Source organism: Myotis lucifugus, unplaced genomic scaffold (assembly GCF_000147115.1).
Source record: "Myotis lucifugus unplaced genomic scaffold, Myoluc2.0 scaffold_161, whole genome shotgun sequence".
Taxonomy (NCBI): Eukaryota; Metazoa; Chordata; class Mammalia; order Chiroptera; family Vespertilionidae; genus Myotis; species Myotis lucifugus.
Genome location: NW_005871209.1, coordinates 528,778 through 545,441, shown reverse-complemented (window position 1 = coordinate 545,441; position 16,664 = coordinate 528,778). Strand labels below are relative to the sequence as shown.

Here is a 16,664-nt window from a genome sequence, read left to right as displayed (position 1 = left end):
GCCCCCCCCCCCCCCCGCCTCCCCTGCCACCTGCCTGGCCAACAGGCCTGGACACTTCAGTGGCAGGGCTGAGAGGACTGGGCTCCGCAATCTTGTGGCTATGGGTGTGGCCATCTTTGTGATGGAGTGATGACTAATTTGCATATTACTCTTTTATTAGATAGGTTAGGATGGTGCTGTTAACTAGAAACATGAATTGAATATCCTTAAAACAGCCTTGGCATGACCTCTACTTCTAAACACTTTGACAACAATTGCTCTGAGGAACTAACCAGTTAACTTATCCAGTTTGTGCACCCCAAATAGGTAAAATTAATGAGGCTCTAACAGATTTAGTAAATATACTGTGTAGTAATAGATTAAAAACACTGTATATTTATGGATTCTAATGTTGGAACAATACCCTCATATAACAATTGTGAAATGTATTCATTTCATTTATATGATTTTAATTCATAAAATCAGCTCCCTAAGTTCTAATTTCTATGTCCTGATGGGAATAAAGGAGAAAAAACAAATCCAGGAGAGGAAATAGAAAGAAATGATGCAATAAGAGGAAATGATGTATAAAACAGTGCTCCTTTTTGGAGTACAGCTTACCCCACTTTTTAAAAAGATAACCAGATGATTCTTATGTGAAATACTATTAAGACTACTAGGTGAAAGGAAACCTGGCATACCTTTTCAGCTTTTTGGTGCATCAGTTCACTGAAGAGTTCTGTACAGTCATTTATAAATTTTTCACTGACTGCAACAGTGTCACTAAAGACTACAGCTGAAGGCTGTTTGCTGAATTTTGTCATCACTTGTTGAAGCAACATTGAAGCATCTTCAACTGATAAAGAACTGGGTAGCAGAGGCTGGAATTACAAACAAAATGAACACTGTATAAATGTAATATAATACAGATAAACCATTTGTTTTATATGTGCTCTCCCTAGATCTCATTAAGTGCAATGGCTTTTGGAACCATCTATATGCTGATAACCTCCCAAATTACATTTCTGCTTTCATCATCCCTCTGAGTTCTGGAATTGTATATCCTACCGCTACCCTAACCTTCCCATTCCTATATAAAAGGCATCGCAAATTTCACATGTCCCAGACTCCCAGCTCCATCTACCCCTCCCCACTGCTCCCCCATCCTAATGAATGGCACCATTCTCCACTCAGTTGATCAGGTCCAAACCTACAAGTCACACTCAGTTCCTCTCATAAACCTACAAACAATCCTCTATCAAGTCTTGATAATTTTACCTCCAAAATATATTTCTTTTTAGCTCTTTTTAGTATCTGAAAAGATCATTTTCATTAACTATTTACCCCCAATGAAAGTACCCCTCCCTGAGAGCAGGAAACTTATCTGAATACCACATTTCCAGCAAGTAAAATGGTGCCTGGCACACAGAAGGCACTTAATAAAATTTGTTCAATAAATAAATACTTATATCTAAAATCTCTGGGAGCTCATGTACCTAAAACAAGGAATTTTCTGCTGTATAATGGATTGGCCTTTTGTTTCATTCTTTACACCCACACTCACCTTCTTGGCATAATAAAGGCAAGTCAATACTGAAAACTTAAGTAAAAGACTATCAGTGCTAAAGCAGCTTGTGTTAACATATTAGCAGAGATTAACGGATTAGGGATAAACAAAAGCGATGACATGATTCCTGATGCCAGTGAAGATGTAAATGCTCAGATAAGAGTGTGAGAAGTCTTATTAGTTTCTGTATGGCAGGACTTATATGAGGATTATATTGTTTGTTTGAGATTTATAGAATTCTGGATGTTGACTATCCATATAAAAATGCTACCTTACTTCAAAAGCTAGAAAATCTTTAAGCATAAAATAAGTAAGATTATTTTTACTGAAACAATAACTGTTATAATTTGGCTCTAAAGCCAAGACCTTTATGTATCCTAATTCTTAAAATGGCCATATACTAGTGAAATATCAGTGTCATTGGTTTAAAGAAAAGTTGAGAAGAAATAAACATACTGCAATATCAACCCATGTTCCAGAGCTGATGGCTTCCTCTACCGATGCTTCCACCTGGTCCACAAGTCCTTGACCAACACAAGCTGCTTTCAAAAATAAGAGTTGTGCAGTCTTGTATCTTTTCCTTATGTAGCTCACAGCATCTGGGATTCCCAGTCTGGACAAAGCATCGAATTCTAGAAATACATCCCAAAGTTGGAACAGAACTGTCAATCTTCACACTTTTCAGAAATCTTAGAAAAAGTTAACTTCTACCAAACCCTATTCTTTGTGAATGCACTGTATTCTTATATCTTTTTTTGTAAAGAATAAAGCTCAAATATGTACCACAACCTATTTCCTGCTTATGTCACTTTCCCAAATTTTTATTACTAAACATATCTGTAGAAAAATGAGTTCAAGTACTTTCCCAATTCCAGCTGCTTTACTCCCTCTTCAACTGAGGGGGTCAAAGGGAAACATGAGAACTAAAGAGAAATTAAAGTAGAAAAGGTGGGTAAAGGAAAATGTAATGATTTAAGTAAAGAAACAAACACTGGAATTTCTTTTGCTTATTATAGTTAAATAAAGGAGTGGAATATATTTTTCAAATGTTTCATTAGACAAATTAGGACAGAGTAATTCTCTAGTCTAATTTAAACTAGTATGAGAGTTAGCATATAAAACAAAAGTAAAAAATGAAGACTTAAACCATTAAGGTTATTGAAAGTATCTACCATCCTTTCTCCATCCCCAAGTAATCATGTTTAAGAAAATTAATTATAACAAAGTTCTAAGCCAAGTCTACGGTTGAAGAAACTGGGAAGTATATTACAGAAAGTCAAGAAAACATAAGCTAAACCCTATTTCTAGAATGCATTTAAGTGTTTGAAAACTAATGACTTACATACAAGTTTATTACTGAGAAAGAAACTAATCTCTTATGTGGTTTAACTTGAGTTATAAAATTAAAGTAAGTGATATATACATATATATATTTGTTGTTGTTAATTGCTTTAATGACTAAATTCAATCAATCTACTTTGTCAAAATGACATAACCTCAGAAACCAAATTTAGAATAATGTCTATGTTTCTGAAATATTAAAAAACTAATAAAAATGAACATTATAAAGTGAATAGCCAATGAAAATATTTCTAATATTTTCAGGTATAATAAACAGAAAAATGGGTAACTTCATACAATATAATAAATATAATTCCTTTTTATGTATTAAAAAATATTTGAAGCTATAATAGTTTATCACTGGAAGGTTGGTAAGAAGTGCCAGCTTTTGGTTTTTCTATAACAGTTCAATACTATAGAATTAAACTCAGTTTCTAGGACCCACAAAAACCTGCAGTGTGGCTACTTTCACACTCAAAGAGAACCGTTATAATTTGCTGGTCAACAGTCAAGTATGTGTGTACTCCTAGGGCTAATACAAAAGTTCTAAGAATGTGGATAGTATTAGAAAGAAGTTTCAGTATCAAAGAAAAAAAAAGTTACCTAGATAGCCATTCTGCCTGAAAAAGGAATCCACCCAAGTACTCTGTGTTCTGGAATAAATGTCAGGTAGGAACACTGCCTTATCTTGTCTCCCACCAACCACAGTGCCTCGTAAGCGTCCACTATTAACAAGTTCTTCAAGGACAGCTTAAAACAAAACAAATAGAAATAAATGAGAGCAGGTATAAATCTCAATAAAACCCCCAAAATTTACTATTTTACAATTTATTTATTCTTACCCTTTAAAAACGCAATTTAAAGTTTAAATTGACTAAATGAAGACATTATGTTTTAGACAAAATTTTCCTGACATTTATGAGAATACTCAGGTCATAAATTCAGAAAATCTTGCAACTAGGTAAAGGTGCAGAACTTGTAAAAACTAGTTAATAACACTAAGTTTTTAGTTTGAGCAATTTTTTGGGGGAAAAACATGCCATTATTTAATCTCATGATTTGCTTAAAAGGAGATGACTAAATACTTTGAGAATAGATGTTGCCAAATTCAATTTTCTCATATTTAGAAAAATCAAGATACCTAGATCATATTAGAAACAACAGTGTAAAATTAAGCCATAAACATTTTTATAAGTGCCCTGGCCAGTTTGGCTCAGTTGGTTGAGGTGTTGTCCTCTCTCTCAAGGGGTTGCTGGTTGGATTCCCAGGTGGGTGTATCAGCTCCCTGGTGTGGAGTGTGCAGGAGGAAAGCCAATTTGTGTTTCGCTATCACATCGATGTTTCTCTCCCTCTCTCTCTCTCCCTTCCTCCCTCTTAAAAAAAAAAAGTTATTACATTTTCACTGTTTAAATTGAAGCAACACATTTAACCATATCTATAAAGAGAAGTATAATGCCATGGTTAAGAGGATGGATCCGGATGTAGACAGCTTAAGTCCAAATCTCAATTCTGACACCCACTAGCTGACAAAAACTGGGCAAGTCATTTTACTGTTTTCATTTTCTCATCTGTGAAATGGAGATAATAATAATACCTATTTCAGAGGGTGGTTGTATTCACGTAAAATGCTTGAATCCATAATTAGTATATTATAAGCACTCTTTACATGTTAACTATATATAATTGCCCCACCCCCACCACAATCATCAACATCAAAAGACTGACGCCAGTCTGAGAAGTGGGTAGTGCTGTAACTATTACCAAATTTATAGTTTTTACTTAAATAATAACATTTAACTAGACAAAATATAAAAATTCCCTAAAAAAAAGCAGATATGAAAGAATTATTTCTAAGTGAATCAGCAAGCACATTCAAAAGATGCCTTGCATAAAGGTTTATGAAAATTAGCCTTTAACAGAAATAAACATCAGTTTACATATGAATTCAGAATTTTAAACTGAATAAACTAGAATTCATCAGAAAAGTCTAGACTTCTCAATAGACTGTAGCACATAATTTTAAGTGCCAAATTCAGACCAAAGTTATCTAACAGCCAAGAATTACTTCAAGAACTGTGTATTATAATGAAACTCCACCAACCCCCATTTATGTAGATTCCAAAGTATGTCATTTTAACTTTAAAGAAATATTTAAAAATTTAAATTTAACTCCATATTCTGAAAAATATAGGGAATAAAAATTAATTTTTGGTACTATACTTGATTTCCCATTCTTCAGTTTAATTCTTATATTTGCACAGATATCTGACTCAAAAGATCAAGCCATTGCTTTTTAAAATTATTCCAGCAGAGCTTTAAACTCTCAAACCCTCAAAAAGCTTCATAAATACACACAAAATAGATAATGAACCACGATGATTTTGGAGATATTCCTAGTCTGTTTGAATGCTAAGAATGTATTACCACTATAAAATCATTGTAAAATTTTTTAGACAAACACTATTTACTTCTGTATTAGGAAATGTAGCAAAAATCTGTAAGAAACAAAGTAAAAATTATTCTTAATACTACAATTCTAAATCTCTCTATATATGTATAACAGAGTACACACACACATACACAGATTTTTGTTTTTATCCCACTCTCCTGGTGGTAGCCAACAATAAATGTTTTGTGGGTATAACAGACACGTACGTAAAAACTGATATAAAGAAATTTTTCAACCAGATATATTTTAGTTACATAAGTTTTAAGATTAAAAGAGGTAAAATTATAATTAGTAAGTTTTATATTGTCTATTCAGCAGCTAATTAAGTGACAAAATTTAAACCAAACTCACAGTAAAGAAGCTGCTCCTGAAATCCATATTTTGATATCAATGAATTCACTGCTGTAGGCCTTTATGGGAAGACACACAAAAAAGCCTTACTTAATATACATATGTATAAATTAAAAATAACTAGGATAGTTTATTAAAAACATCAATTAATTTAAAATAAATGAGGGCAAAAACTGCATCAAGTTGTACACCCTTAATAAGAACTATACGACTGAAATACCAGGGGAATGGATCTGCCTCCCTAATCCAGGATCAATTTACTTTCCCACCAAAATTCTTACCTCAGATTTAGTGATACTTAACTATCTGCCCTGCCTTTATTGTGTTTGATACAAACCAAGATTAAAGAAATATTCAGACTTTATACATGCTTACCGGGTAATAGCACTGAATAGTCCACGGATGCGTGCTTTATGTCGAGCTACAAAAGCTTCAGTAAATATTACTCCTCTGTTATCAAGATCAATGTGTCCATTAATAATTCTACCTAGTCGCTGAGTTAGTGCCTGGGGGTAAAAATGCAAATTTTTATAAATTTGAGAGAAAAAATCACACATACACATTTTTATAGTCTTACTAAAGTCATGCTGCATGTTGATGTTGTATTAATCATATAATTGAGAAATTCCAACAAGCATAAAGAGATATGTAAGTCAAAGTCAAGATTTAGGATCTAGGAAACATCATAATCTCATGGCAGAGCCAAGAACTGAATGAGTCAAATAGCTGATATGTTGAAAGGCTTAGTTACCTGCTAATAAGGGCTATTTCTAATGTACAATAAAAATGAGTAACCACTTTTTCTAGATATAGGCAATGTGAAACATACAGACAGCCAAGACAAATACATGAGTCTTGGAGAAGACCCTCTCTGCAGCTTCTAACACTAACAGAGAAAGAGAGAGAGAAATATTACTACAAGAATTTTAAAGCTAGGGAAACACAAGACATGAAAAATTATCTTCTTTGACACAAGTATTAACAACTTATCTGCGCCCAGAAATCTCCACTGGCAGAAAACCTGATTTCTTAGTAACCTCCAGAGAGTATTTTTCCACAGCTACCATATGACTGGAGTCTGGAAATAAGTCTGGATATATTTCATATCCCAAGATAAGTTAAATATACTCAAGTCAGCCCAGCTGATACTTTTATGGTATAGAAAAATGTTTTTCAATCAACTTCTTAGTGAGCTTTCATAATACTGTTTGTGATATTCAGAAAAATTGGAACTGAAAAACATTAAGATTCTTTGTTTGTTTTTCTAAAGACACATTTTACTATTAAGAAAAAAATACCTGTGTGAGAAAGTTCCCAGGAAGATCATAAGTTTTACACAGTTCTGATATGGTTATCTGACCACTTTCTTGCAATTTATCATTTACCTCTTCTGCTAACCGATCCAAATAGTTTCTAAACAATAAAAACAAACAAGTAAAAAAACAAACAATTAGGAATAATGAAATGGTTTTCCTCTATATTTTATGTTTAATTTCTGTTGCAATAAAGTGTGCACCAAATTAATGAAGTATGTTTAGGTAAACACTATTCATTACTCACATTTGGAAAATCATTTTTTTTTCTTATCAATGTAGCTAAATATAAGGGTAATCAAATGATAAATGCTGGGATTTCTTTAAACAATAGAAATTCTGCAGTCATTTTCATTAATATTTTTGGAACAAATTTGCTTTACATACAGGAAGATTGTAAAAATTATGTTTTGTGTTGCTTTAATAGAAAAAAATTAAGGTTTATATTATTTCCAAGTACTCCACACTATTAAGCACTTACTTTTCAAGTACAATGATCCTTATAGTGAAAAATAGCATCATGAATTCTAAACAAAATACTGAATTAGCCACAATAGTTCTAAATTTAAATATTAATACTATTAAAACACACACACACGCACAACAGAGTGCTCTTAAATGTTGTACTTACTCATCTATCAGCTGTCCCAACACTAGCTGAACATGCTTTTCTGATTTAACAATGTCACCAATTCTATTTTCAATATGAGTCAGATCCACATTAATTACCTGGGAAATAAATATAAACTCTATTAGTGATAAGTTCATATTGTTTCTTAAGTTCAAAATTATATATTTAGAACTACCTTTTTAAAAACTTGGTCTTAGCTGGATTTTAAATTTGAAATATTGTAAAAGTCTTAGTCAAATAAAAAAGCAGAGGCTTAATGCTTATTTATTTTCATTTCTGAACAATTACACTTATACTTGCTAGGAAAGTCTGTGTTAAAAAGTTACATTTTCATATAATAGGCACCATTTCAACAAGATTCACCAGCTTTTTGTATACAGTATACTTCGGTGGTGACATGTGCACTTATATTTTCTAAAAACATCTTCTATTTTTTTTATATACCAGGTGTACTGGTTAATAATGTGGATTTTGTAATCAAAGAAAACACGATAATTTTAAGAGAAACATCAAAAGTGCTTTATTCAAAGTAATGTCCATCGCTAGCTACACATTTCCCCATCTTTCAGGTAATTTGTGGATACCGTCCCAACAGAACTTTTCTTGTTTTGAGGCAAACCATGCAGGGACCCAATTTTCCACTTCGTACATTTTGAAGTGCTGCTCAGAAAGTGTGTGTGCCATAGATCAGAACAAGTGGTAATCTGAAGGAGCAAGGTCTGGTGAATATGGCGGGTGGGTTAATACTTCCCAGGCAAGATCTTTTAACATGTCTTTAACTGGTTTTGAAGTGTGTGATGGTGCATTATCATGAAGCAAAATTACTTTGCCATGTCTTCTAGCACATTCTGGTCGTTTCACTATCAAAGTGTGGTTCAAATTGATTATTTGTTGTTGGTAGCAATCAGTATTAACGGTTTCACCTGGTTTTAGAAGCTCATAATACACCACACCTTCCTGATCCCACCAAACGCAGAGGATTGTCTTCTTTCCGAAGCGATTTGGCCTTGCAGTTGATGTTGATGGTTGACCTGGATCAACCCATGATTCTGTGCATTTGGGATTCTCAAAATAAATCCACTTTTCATTGCCAGTCACAATTCTATGCAAAAAAGATTTTCTTTTGTGCCGTTGAAGCAACATTTTACTGATGACTTTTCGGTTTTCCATTTGTCTGTCGTTCAGTTGATATGGCACCCATTTTCCTTCCTTTAAAATCTTTCCCATTGCTTGTAAACAATCAGAAATTGTTTGCTCAGCAACATTTAATCTTTCTGCAAGATCTTTTTGAGTTTGACACACATCTTCATCCAATAATGCTTGTAATTGTTGGTCTTCAAACTTTTTCGGTTGACCTGGACGTTCTTTTGTCTTTCACATCAAAATCATCACTTTTAAAGCATTTAAACCAGTGTTCACAAGTATCTTGAGATGGAGCATGTTTACCATAAGCTTCCCGAAGTGTACGATAACTTTCAGCAGCACTTTTCTTCAAAATAAAAGTAATGAATTAAAACTTCCCGCAAATGCTCTTTTTTTGGCACAAAATTCGACATTTTTAAGTGTAAAAATATCTAAGATGTTAGTAGCTTCAGAAAATTTGACATATGAAGTTTTGAAGCCTGTTGTCAATACAACAAAATAGCATACATATCAAATCGCATATATATCAACATATGTGTAACTCCATCTATTGAAAAAAATCTGCATTATTAACCGATACACCTGGTATGTCTATTACTTCCATATACTAAAAACAAGTGAACATGAAACTGGTGAGTTTTTCTCCCCAAATTACATAAGTCCTGTAATTATATAAAATGTCAATTTTGAGTTTATTTGGTAAAAATAAAGAATAAGTAAGTCAACTGAGAAAGAACTTATTAAATTGATTAAATATATCTGGACTTATTAAACTGATTCCATGTATTAGTGAGAAATGTAATTACTTCTTCACAAACATTACACAAAATCTGATACCTGTAACTAGTAAAAACTTAAGACATTGAAAAAATTCATAGTATCAAAAAATGGACAAATCATAGGAAAAATTTTATGAATTAAAAATTTACCTTTTGCAGATCAACAATGTTTACCCGACCTTTAAAAAAAAAAAGACATTCATTTATTTTTAATTATGTATAAGTACACACTAGCCAGAAACTGTAAATTCTAATAGATTTACATTTTGGACAGTCGAAGTCCTCCTCCTACAAAAGACATATGGCTGCGATAATAATAAAGCATTAGCCGTGTAAGTCTTCATGCTTATAATTTATTTTCAATGTACCATTTGTCACACCAGGCCAATTACGAGCATCAACTAATATACAAGTTGACCAGACCTATGAAGGTTATTTATCTCCCTTCACAATTATCTACTGTGACCAAAGAGATATTGACAACTAAATTCAGATGAACTTTTTACAATTATTTAAAATTGGTAGACACCCATCCATTAGAAAAAGAAAATCTGTTAAGTATTCTAAATAATAGCTAATATTTTATGAGTACTATGCAGGAAAATAAAGAAAACAAGCAAGGAGGGTATATGTGATAACATCTAATGAAGAGTTGTTTTCATAGTTCTTTTCTATTTTAATCAGCATTCAAATTAGCTCTGTAGTTTGTACAAATTTTTAAAAGACAAAGAAAAACAAAAACTGTGTGTGCTTGTTTTCCTACAATAAAATATGTGTAGCATCATACTGAATTGTTTCCTAATTTGCAACTACTTAAAGGTAAGTTTTAATAAAAAGGCATGGTAGCACAGCTTTGGTTTTCAACAACCTATAATCCTTTAAAATCTGTTTCTCCTTCATAATTACCACTCTAATAGGCAGCTAAGTACCTTCCCCTGAGTCATGCAATAAATTCAGGAACTGTGAAAAGAAACAACTGATTGAGTCACACACAGACATATAACTCAAAATGTTAATGTTATTTTGTAAAATGACAATATCTGACTTCATTTAAATTATATGATCATGTTTACCTGAATCAGTTCAAATATTAAGGCTGTAACCATATTGACAATTGAGATGGGTGTCTTAAAACTCAGAATAATTTATTATTCATGGTTTTAAGGGTTTTTTTTTCCCTTTCAAAAAACCAGAAGGAAAAAACAACACTAAGGAATTACTTACCACCTCGGATATGTAGCTCATCTCTCATTTCTTTACTAATTTGGGCCGGAGTAACATATTCCTTGCCATCAAGTGTATGAACTACTTCTAGCTGTTTCTGAGCAATCAATTTAGTCACAATCTCAATGCAGTTCCGCTCTGACAACCTGAGGGAAACAAGAAGTTTTTAAAATTCACTTGTTACAGTTGGTGCTCAATAAGATTAAAATAATGTATGAAGAGGGGCTTTTTAAAAGTAAAAAACAAACAACTAACGTTTGGGTAAAGAATCATTAGGCTCTATATTATAATATCTCTACCTTTTATTAGTATAACGATACTAATTCAATGAGTTAAAAAAACAACAAAAAACAGCAGCACTTGGGAGTAAGCAGGTTGTCATGCCCTTAAATCATGTACGTAATGGGTACAAGTCACTCTATCATGGATTTCAAGTTTGCTCTCTCCTAGGCCAGCTTCTAATGCTCAAATCTGAATAGGAAGGCGAGGACGCATAATTTAGGTAGAAAAAACCCTGGCACTTCATACAATCGGTCCGCAGGCAGATCTGGCCCAGGGAAACCAGAACTGCAACCCTCTGCCACCCAGGCTCTGAAGCGCAGTGCGCGCCCTGGTTTGCTGTGGGCTACAAAACACAGCATCAAGGGATTAAGGTCTTCGGCCCCAGAAGGAACAGAAACATCCATGGCAAGAAACAGACAACGGCTGCACAAGGATTCTATTAGCCTCGTACGTGTCCTGTTAAACAAGCAGAGTCAGGGCGCTCCGGACACATCCCCCCAAACGAGTGGCCCGGTAGGAAAGGTCAGCATCCAGGAGGCCCTACAATGACAGACGGGGCCACGGGTCTGGCCTCGCACCTCCGTTCTGCTGGGCAGAAAGGCAAAATGTCTCTTCAGAGTCAACACAGTATTTGCAAAGTACTGTGCGAGGGGGTGACCCTCGCCTCTCGCGCTCTTTCTAGGTCGGGAACTGCACAAAAGGCGATGATGCCACAGTGACCGGATGGCACGAAGGAAGAAAGGGACACGAGGGAAGCTCCCAGCCCGCGGCCCGGGCCCCCGTGGGGGCGGGGCGCGCTAGCACTAGGCTGGGGCACGCCTGGGGGGATCCGAGCACAGGTTTCGGGTTTCCGGGCCAAGAACTACACTCGGAACCACCATCCCGGCTCGAGGAGTGGGGGTGAGACGGGGATGGCGACAGAGGCTGGGAAAGTCCGGGGTCAGGGTCCAGGGACCAGTGGCCTCGGATGTTGGGGGTGGCCGCCCAGGGGCTCTTTTGGACGCCCCAAAGGAGAGGGGGGGTCGGGCACCTCTGCGTGGCCTCGGCGAACTGCGCCCGCTGGAAGTCGGCCGCCAACCGCCTGATCTCCTCCCAGGCATCCGCCATCACGGCCCTACTGGTCGAGCCGCCGAGAAACAGCAGACACGTCAGCCCACGGGCGGCGGGAGCCCGGCGGGACGGGCCGCGCGGAGGGACAACAGACTCCACCGCCCAAGCAATTACCGAACGCGCGCCCCGGCGAGGGCGGGACCGGCCTAGAGCCGCAGCCCCGCCCACCCCGCGCGGGAGGCGTGTCCGCCCGGCGTGGTTTGAGGGGAGCCGGGCCAGGAGTTCTGGGCCAAGGTCCTTAGGTGTTCCTTTAGTGTTAGTCTGTGTTTGCATCATCCCTAATATTCCCGCGCAGTGATAATCAAATTAACCACTTTTCTTTTTCTTCTGCCGGCGCCTGTATAGCATCCCCTCTATAGGGAGTCGTGTTTAATTTTACATGGGCTCAGAGAGATATATATATATATGTATGTATGTATATATATATATGTATATGTGTATGTGTATGTATATATGTATATATACATATATATATAATTTTAGGAGACATTACTGAAGGTAATTTGTTTGCACAAGGATGAATAATTCGGATACCATAAAGGCTGGGAATTACTTTCATGCATTCTAGAGCCTTTCCTATTTCTCCTATGGAGTTGATCAGTCCCATCAAATAATGAAGAAATATAAACATAAGGTAATAAGTGTATATGGCCCTAGCTGGTTTGGCTCAGTGGATAGAGCCTCCGCCTGGGGACTGAAGGGACCCGGGTTTGATTAAGGTCAAGGGCACATGTCCAGGTTGTGGGCTCATGCCCAGTAGGGGGCGTGCAGGAGGCAGCTGATAAATGATTCTTACTCATCATTGATGTTTCTGTCTCTCTCTACCTCTCCCTTCCTCTCACAGTGCTTGTGTTCAGGTAACCTTACTTTACTTAAAATGGCCCCAAAGCACAAGAGTAGTTGTGCTGCAGTTCGGATATGTCAAAGAGAAGCCATAAATTCTTTCTTCAAGTGAGAAGTTGGAACGTTCTCAACTTGATGTGCAAAAAAAATTTATGCTGAGGTTGCTAAGATCTAAGGTAAGAAAGAATCCTTTATCCGTGAAATTGTAACAAAGGAAAAATAAATTCATGCTAGTTGCTGTTTCACCTCAACCTGCAAAAATTATAGCCACAGTGCATGATAAGTACGTAGTTAAAATGGAAAAGGCATTATATTTGTGGGTGGAAAACATGAACAGAAAATGTGTTCCGATTGATGGCAATGTGTTGGACCAGAAGACTTCGGCAAGGGATTTTCTGAAATGAGTGACACCAAACCATTTACTGCAAGTAAGGGATAATTACACAGATTCAGGAATAGGTTTGGACTAAAAAAATATAAAAATTACTGAAGAACTGCATCTGCTAATGAAGAAGCTGTCACATTTCCAGGAGAGTTGAAGTTGATCAAGGAGAAAGGATACCGTTCAAAGCAAGTCTTTAGTTACAAGGAAACCAGGCTCTTCTGGAAGAAGATGCCCAATAGAACCTACATTCATAAGTGCAAAGGAGGCAGCAGGGCATGAAACATGGAAGGACAGAGGAACTCTGGCAGTATGTGGCAATGCTGTAGGGCACATAATAAAGCCAAGTGTAGCACACAGAGTGAAGAGACCATGTGCTCTCAAAAATAAAAACAAAATTATTTGCCTGTGTTCTGGCCACATAGTCAGAAAACATGGATGACAGCCACAAACACAGCACAAGAAAAAAGGTGAGTACAGTGTATAAGATAATTTTAGAAAGAGATCACATTCATAGCTTTTATTACAGTATGTTATATTGGTCTGTTTTATCATTTGTTATTGTTATTAACCTCTTACTGTGCATTATTTATAAATTAAACTTTGTCGTGGGTATGCATGTATCGGAAAAAACACGGTACATGTGAGGTCAGGTACTCTCCATGGTTTCAAGCATCAACTGGGAGTATTGGAACAAACACACCACGATAAGTGGGGGGCCCTTTACTATTTGCAGTTGTATTTACTATTTGTCATTGTAGAGAAATTACAGAGACCATGTAAATTATATTGCTCATATTATCTTATTGTGGTAAGAGATTTAACAGTACCTTAATCCCACCATCAAAAAATGGCAGTAAATCCTATACATAGAAAACATCAATTCCTTAAGAAATCACTATTATTCATGGGTGGAAGAAGAGAAAAAAAGAACACTAATGAAGATTATGAAATTAAAAAAGATAGAAATAAGGGATGCAAGAAGGTAGGATGGAATAGTTAACAATACCTCAAAAGAGTCAAAGAGAATGAAAATAAATGCAAGCCCATTGGCTATTAGAACAGAGATTTTGTGATTTTAAGAAGTGATTTCTCCTCCTCTATCTTTGCAAAGGAAGTCAGATTATAAGACTACCTCCTGAATAAATGAGAATAATGATAGACAGTACAAAGAGAGACCTGATACGGTATTAAATAAAATGAAGATAGTCAGTGAAAAGGGAGATTATGATAATGTTGAAGAGGTAGGCAGCAAATCACACAGAACATCAAGTCAGGAAAGGCTCTTCAGATCATTCATGCTAATATCCATCCGCAGCAATAATTTTTTCTGCAAGGTCCTGGTAGACTATACTTTTTGCTTGAACGCTTAAAATGATGAAGTGTTCCCTTCCTTGCAAGGTAGATTAATTTGTTTTTGGACAGATCTGTTAGAAATTTCTTCTTTATACTAAAGCAAGATCTGTTTCCCTGTGGCTTTCATATTCTTTCCTTGGGTGATCCACAGAATGACTCTAATATATCTTTCTCATGACAATTCTCCAAATATTCAAAGCATATCCCTCCTGTTTTCCTTTTCCACATTAAACATCTCAGACCCTTCAATGATATCTTCTGACAAGATCCCGGACCTCTAAAGAGCCTGGCTATCCTCTCTCATTGAACTCTAGTTGGCCAAGGTCAGCCTTAGAAAGTCATGCCCAGAAGGAATTTAGTATTTTGCACATAGCCTGACTAGAGCAGATGACAGTGAGATTAATTTCCCTAGGTATTATACTTCTGTTAATTGGACTCTTGGCTTAAATTGAGCTGGTAATGAACTGTATCTGACTGGTATTTATCTAAATTGCTATCAAACCAGGTTTAGTCTATTCTGTACCTGGACAAATTAATTTTATTTGATAAATTTCACCTTGTTAGTTTGACCCACTTATTCATTATTCTTTCAGCAAATAGTGTTTGAGGTCTACTCTATGCCAGCCTTTGTGATATGCCCTGAGGATACCAAGAAGAACAAACTGTCCTAACCATTTGAGATTATTTAAAAAATTAAATGCGTCATTCAGCAATGTTATTTCTGCCAATACCTGTCACCTATCAGTTTGAAAAATATGGTTTAAGACTTTATTGTTCTAACCAGTTTGGCTCAGTGGGTAGAGGGACCGCCCATGGACTGAACGGTCCCAGGTTCAATTCCAGTCAAAAGCATGTACCTTGGTTGCAGGCTCCATCCCAGGCCCTGGCAGCGGTGTGTGCAGGAGTCACCCAATCAATGTGTCTCTCTCTCATCAATGTTTCTCTCTCTCTCTCTCTCTCTCTCTCTCTCTCTCTCTCTCTCTCTTTCCCCTCCCCCTTTCCCTTCCATTCTCTCTAAAAATCAATGGAAAAATATTCTCAGGTGAGGATTAACAAAACAAACAAAAAAGTTTTTATTCAAGTTAACAAAATTGATTAAGAGAGAATAAAGGATGTATTCCTCTGATAAGCTGGTGACAATGATCCATTAGGATCCTAGATTTAAAATATTTTAGAGCTAGAGGGGACTTTAGGGGCATCTATGTCTAATTCATTTACTTTATAAAAGAGGCTTAACATGTACCTTTGAAGATGATTGGCTTAAATACCATATTTCTCCACTTGTTTAAGAGGAAGATCATGGAATGCTACCTTATTTATGGAATTTCAGAATTCAAATTTATTGCTCTTCGAAGTAAATTTTTCAAGACCTATTCGTAAGAAACTCATGCTATTTCCTAATAATCACCTTTTTCTTTATTTAAATCCTACAGGTCCACCTACCTATTATCTAGTAGAGGCCCAGTGCATGAAATTCATGCACGGGGGCGGGGGGGAAAGGTGCCCTCAGCCCAGCCTGCACCCTCTCCAATCCAGGACCCCTCAGGGGATGTCCCACTGCCGGTTTAGGCCAAATCCCAGACATCCCTTTCACAATCCTGGACCACTGGCTCCTAATTGCTCACCTGCCTGCCTTCCTGGTCACCCCTCACTGCCCCCCCTGCCAGCCTGGTCACCCCACGCAGCCTGCTGTTCAGTCATCTGGTCGCCCCTCACTAATCCCCCTGCCTGCCTGGTCGCCCCACACAACCTGCTTGTTCAATCATTTGCTTGTCCCTCACTAACCCCTGGTTGTAGGCAGCCATCTTGAGAGGGTGTGATGGTCGATTTGCATATTACCTCTTTATTATATAGGATTTTGTAATGTTCTTTTATTTATATATATATATATATATATATAATATATATATATAT

At 36.4% G+C, this 16,664-nt stretch overlaps 1 protein-coding gene across 1 annotated transcript in view; it reads right to left on the bottom strand.

Annotated features, from left to right (window-relative positions):
* Positions 1–12,235, bottom strand: part of UFL1 (UFM1 specific ligase 1) — a 26,407-nt gene extending 14,172 nt beyond the window's left edge. Inside the window, exons 1-10 of the mRNA XM_006095829.3 lie at positions 12,090–12,235; positions 10,778–10,923; positions 9,704–9,732; positions 7,632–7,729; positions 6,986–7,100; positions 6,063–6,193; positions 5,688–5,746; positions 3,491–3,637; positions 2,003–2,178; positions 681–860 (exon numbers count right to left, since the gene is read on the bottom strand). Coding sequence (XP_006095891.1) covers positions 681–860; positions 2,003–2,178; positions 3,491–3,637; positions 5,688–5,746; positions 6,063–6,193; positions 6,986–7,100; positions 7,632–7,729; positions 9,704–9,732; positions 10,778–10,923; positions 12,090–12,166 — 1,158 coding nt within the window. The 5' untranslated portion in view covers positions 12,167–12,235. The remainder of the gene's footprint in view (positions 1–680; positions 861–2,002; positions 2,179–3,490; positions 3,638–5,687; positions 5,747–6,062; positions 6,194–6,985; positions 7,101–7,631; positions 7,730–9,703; positions 9,733–10,777; positions 10,924–12,089) is intronic.
* Between the last annotated feature and the right edge of the window lie 4,429 nt (positions 12,236–16,664).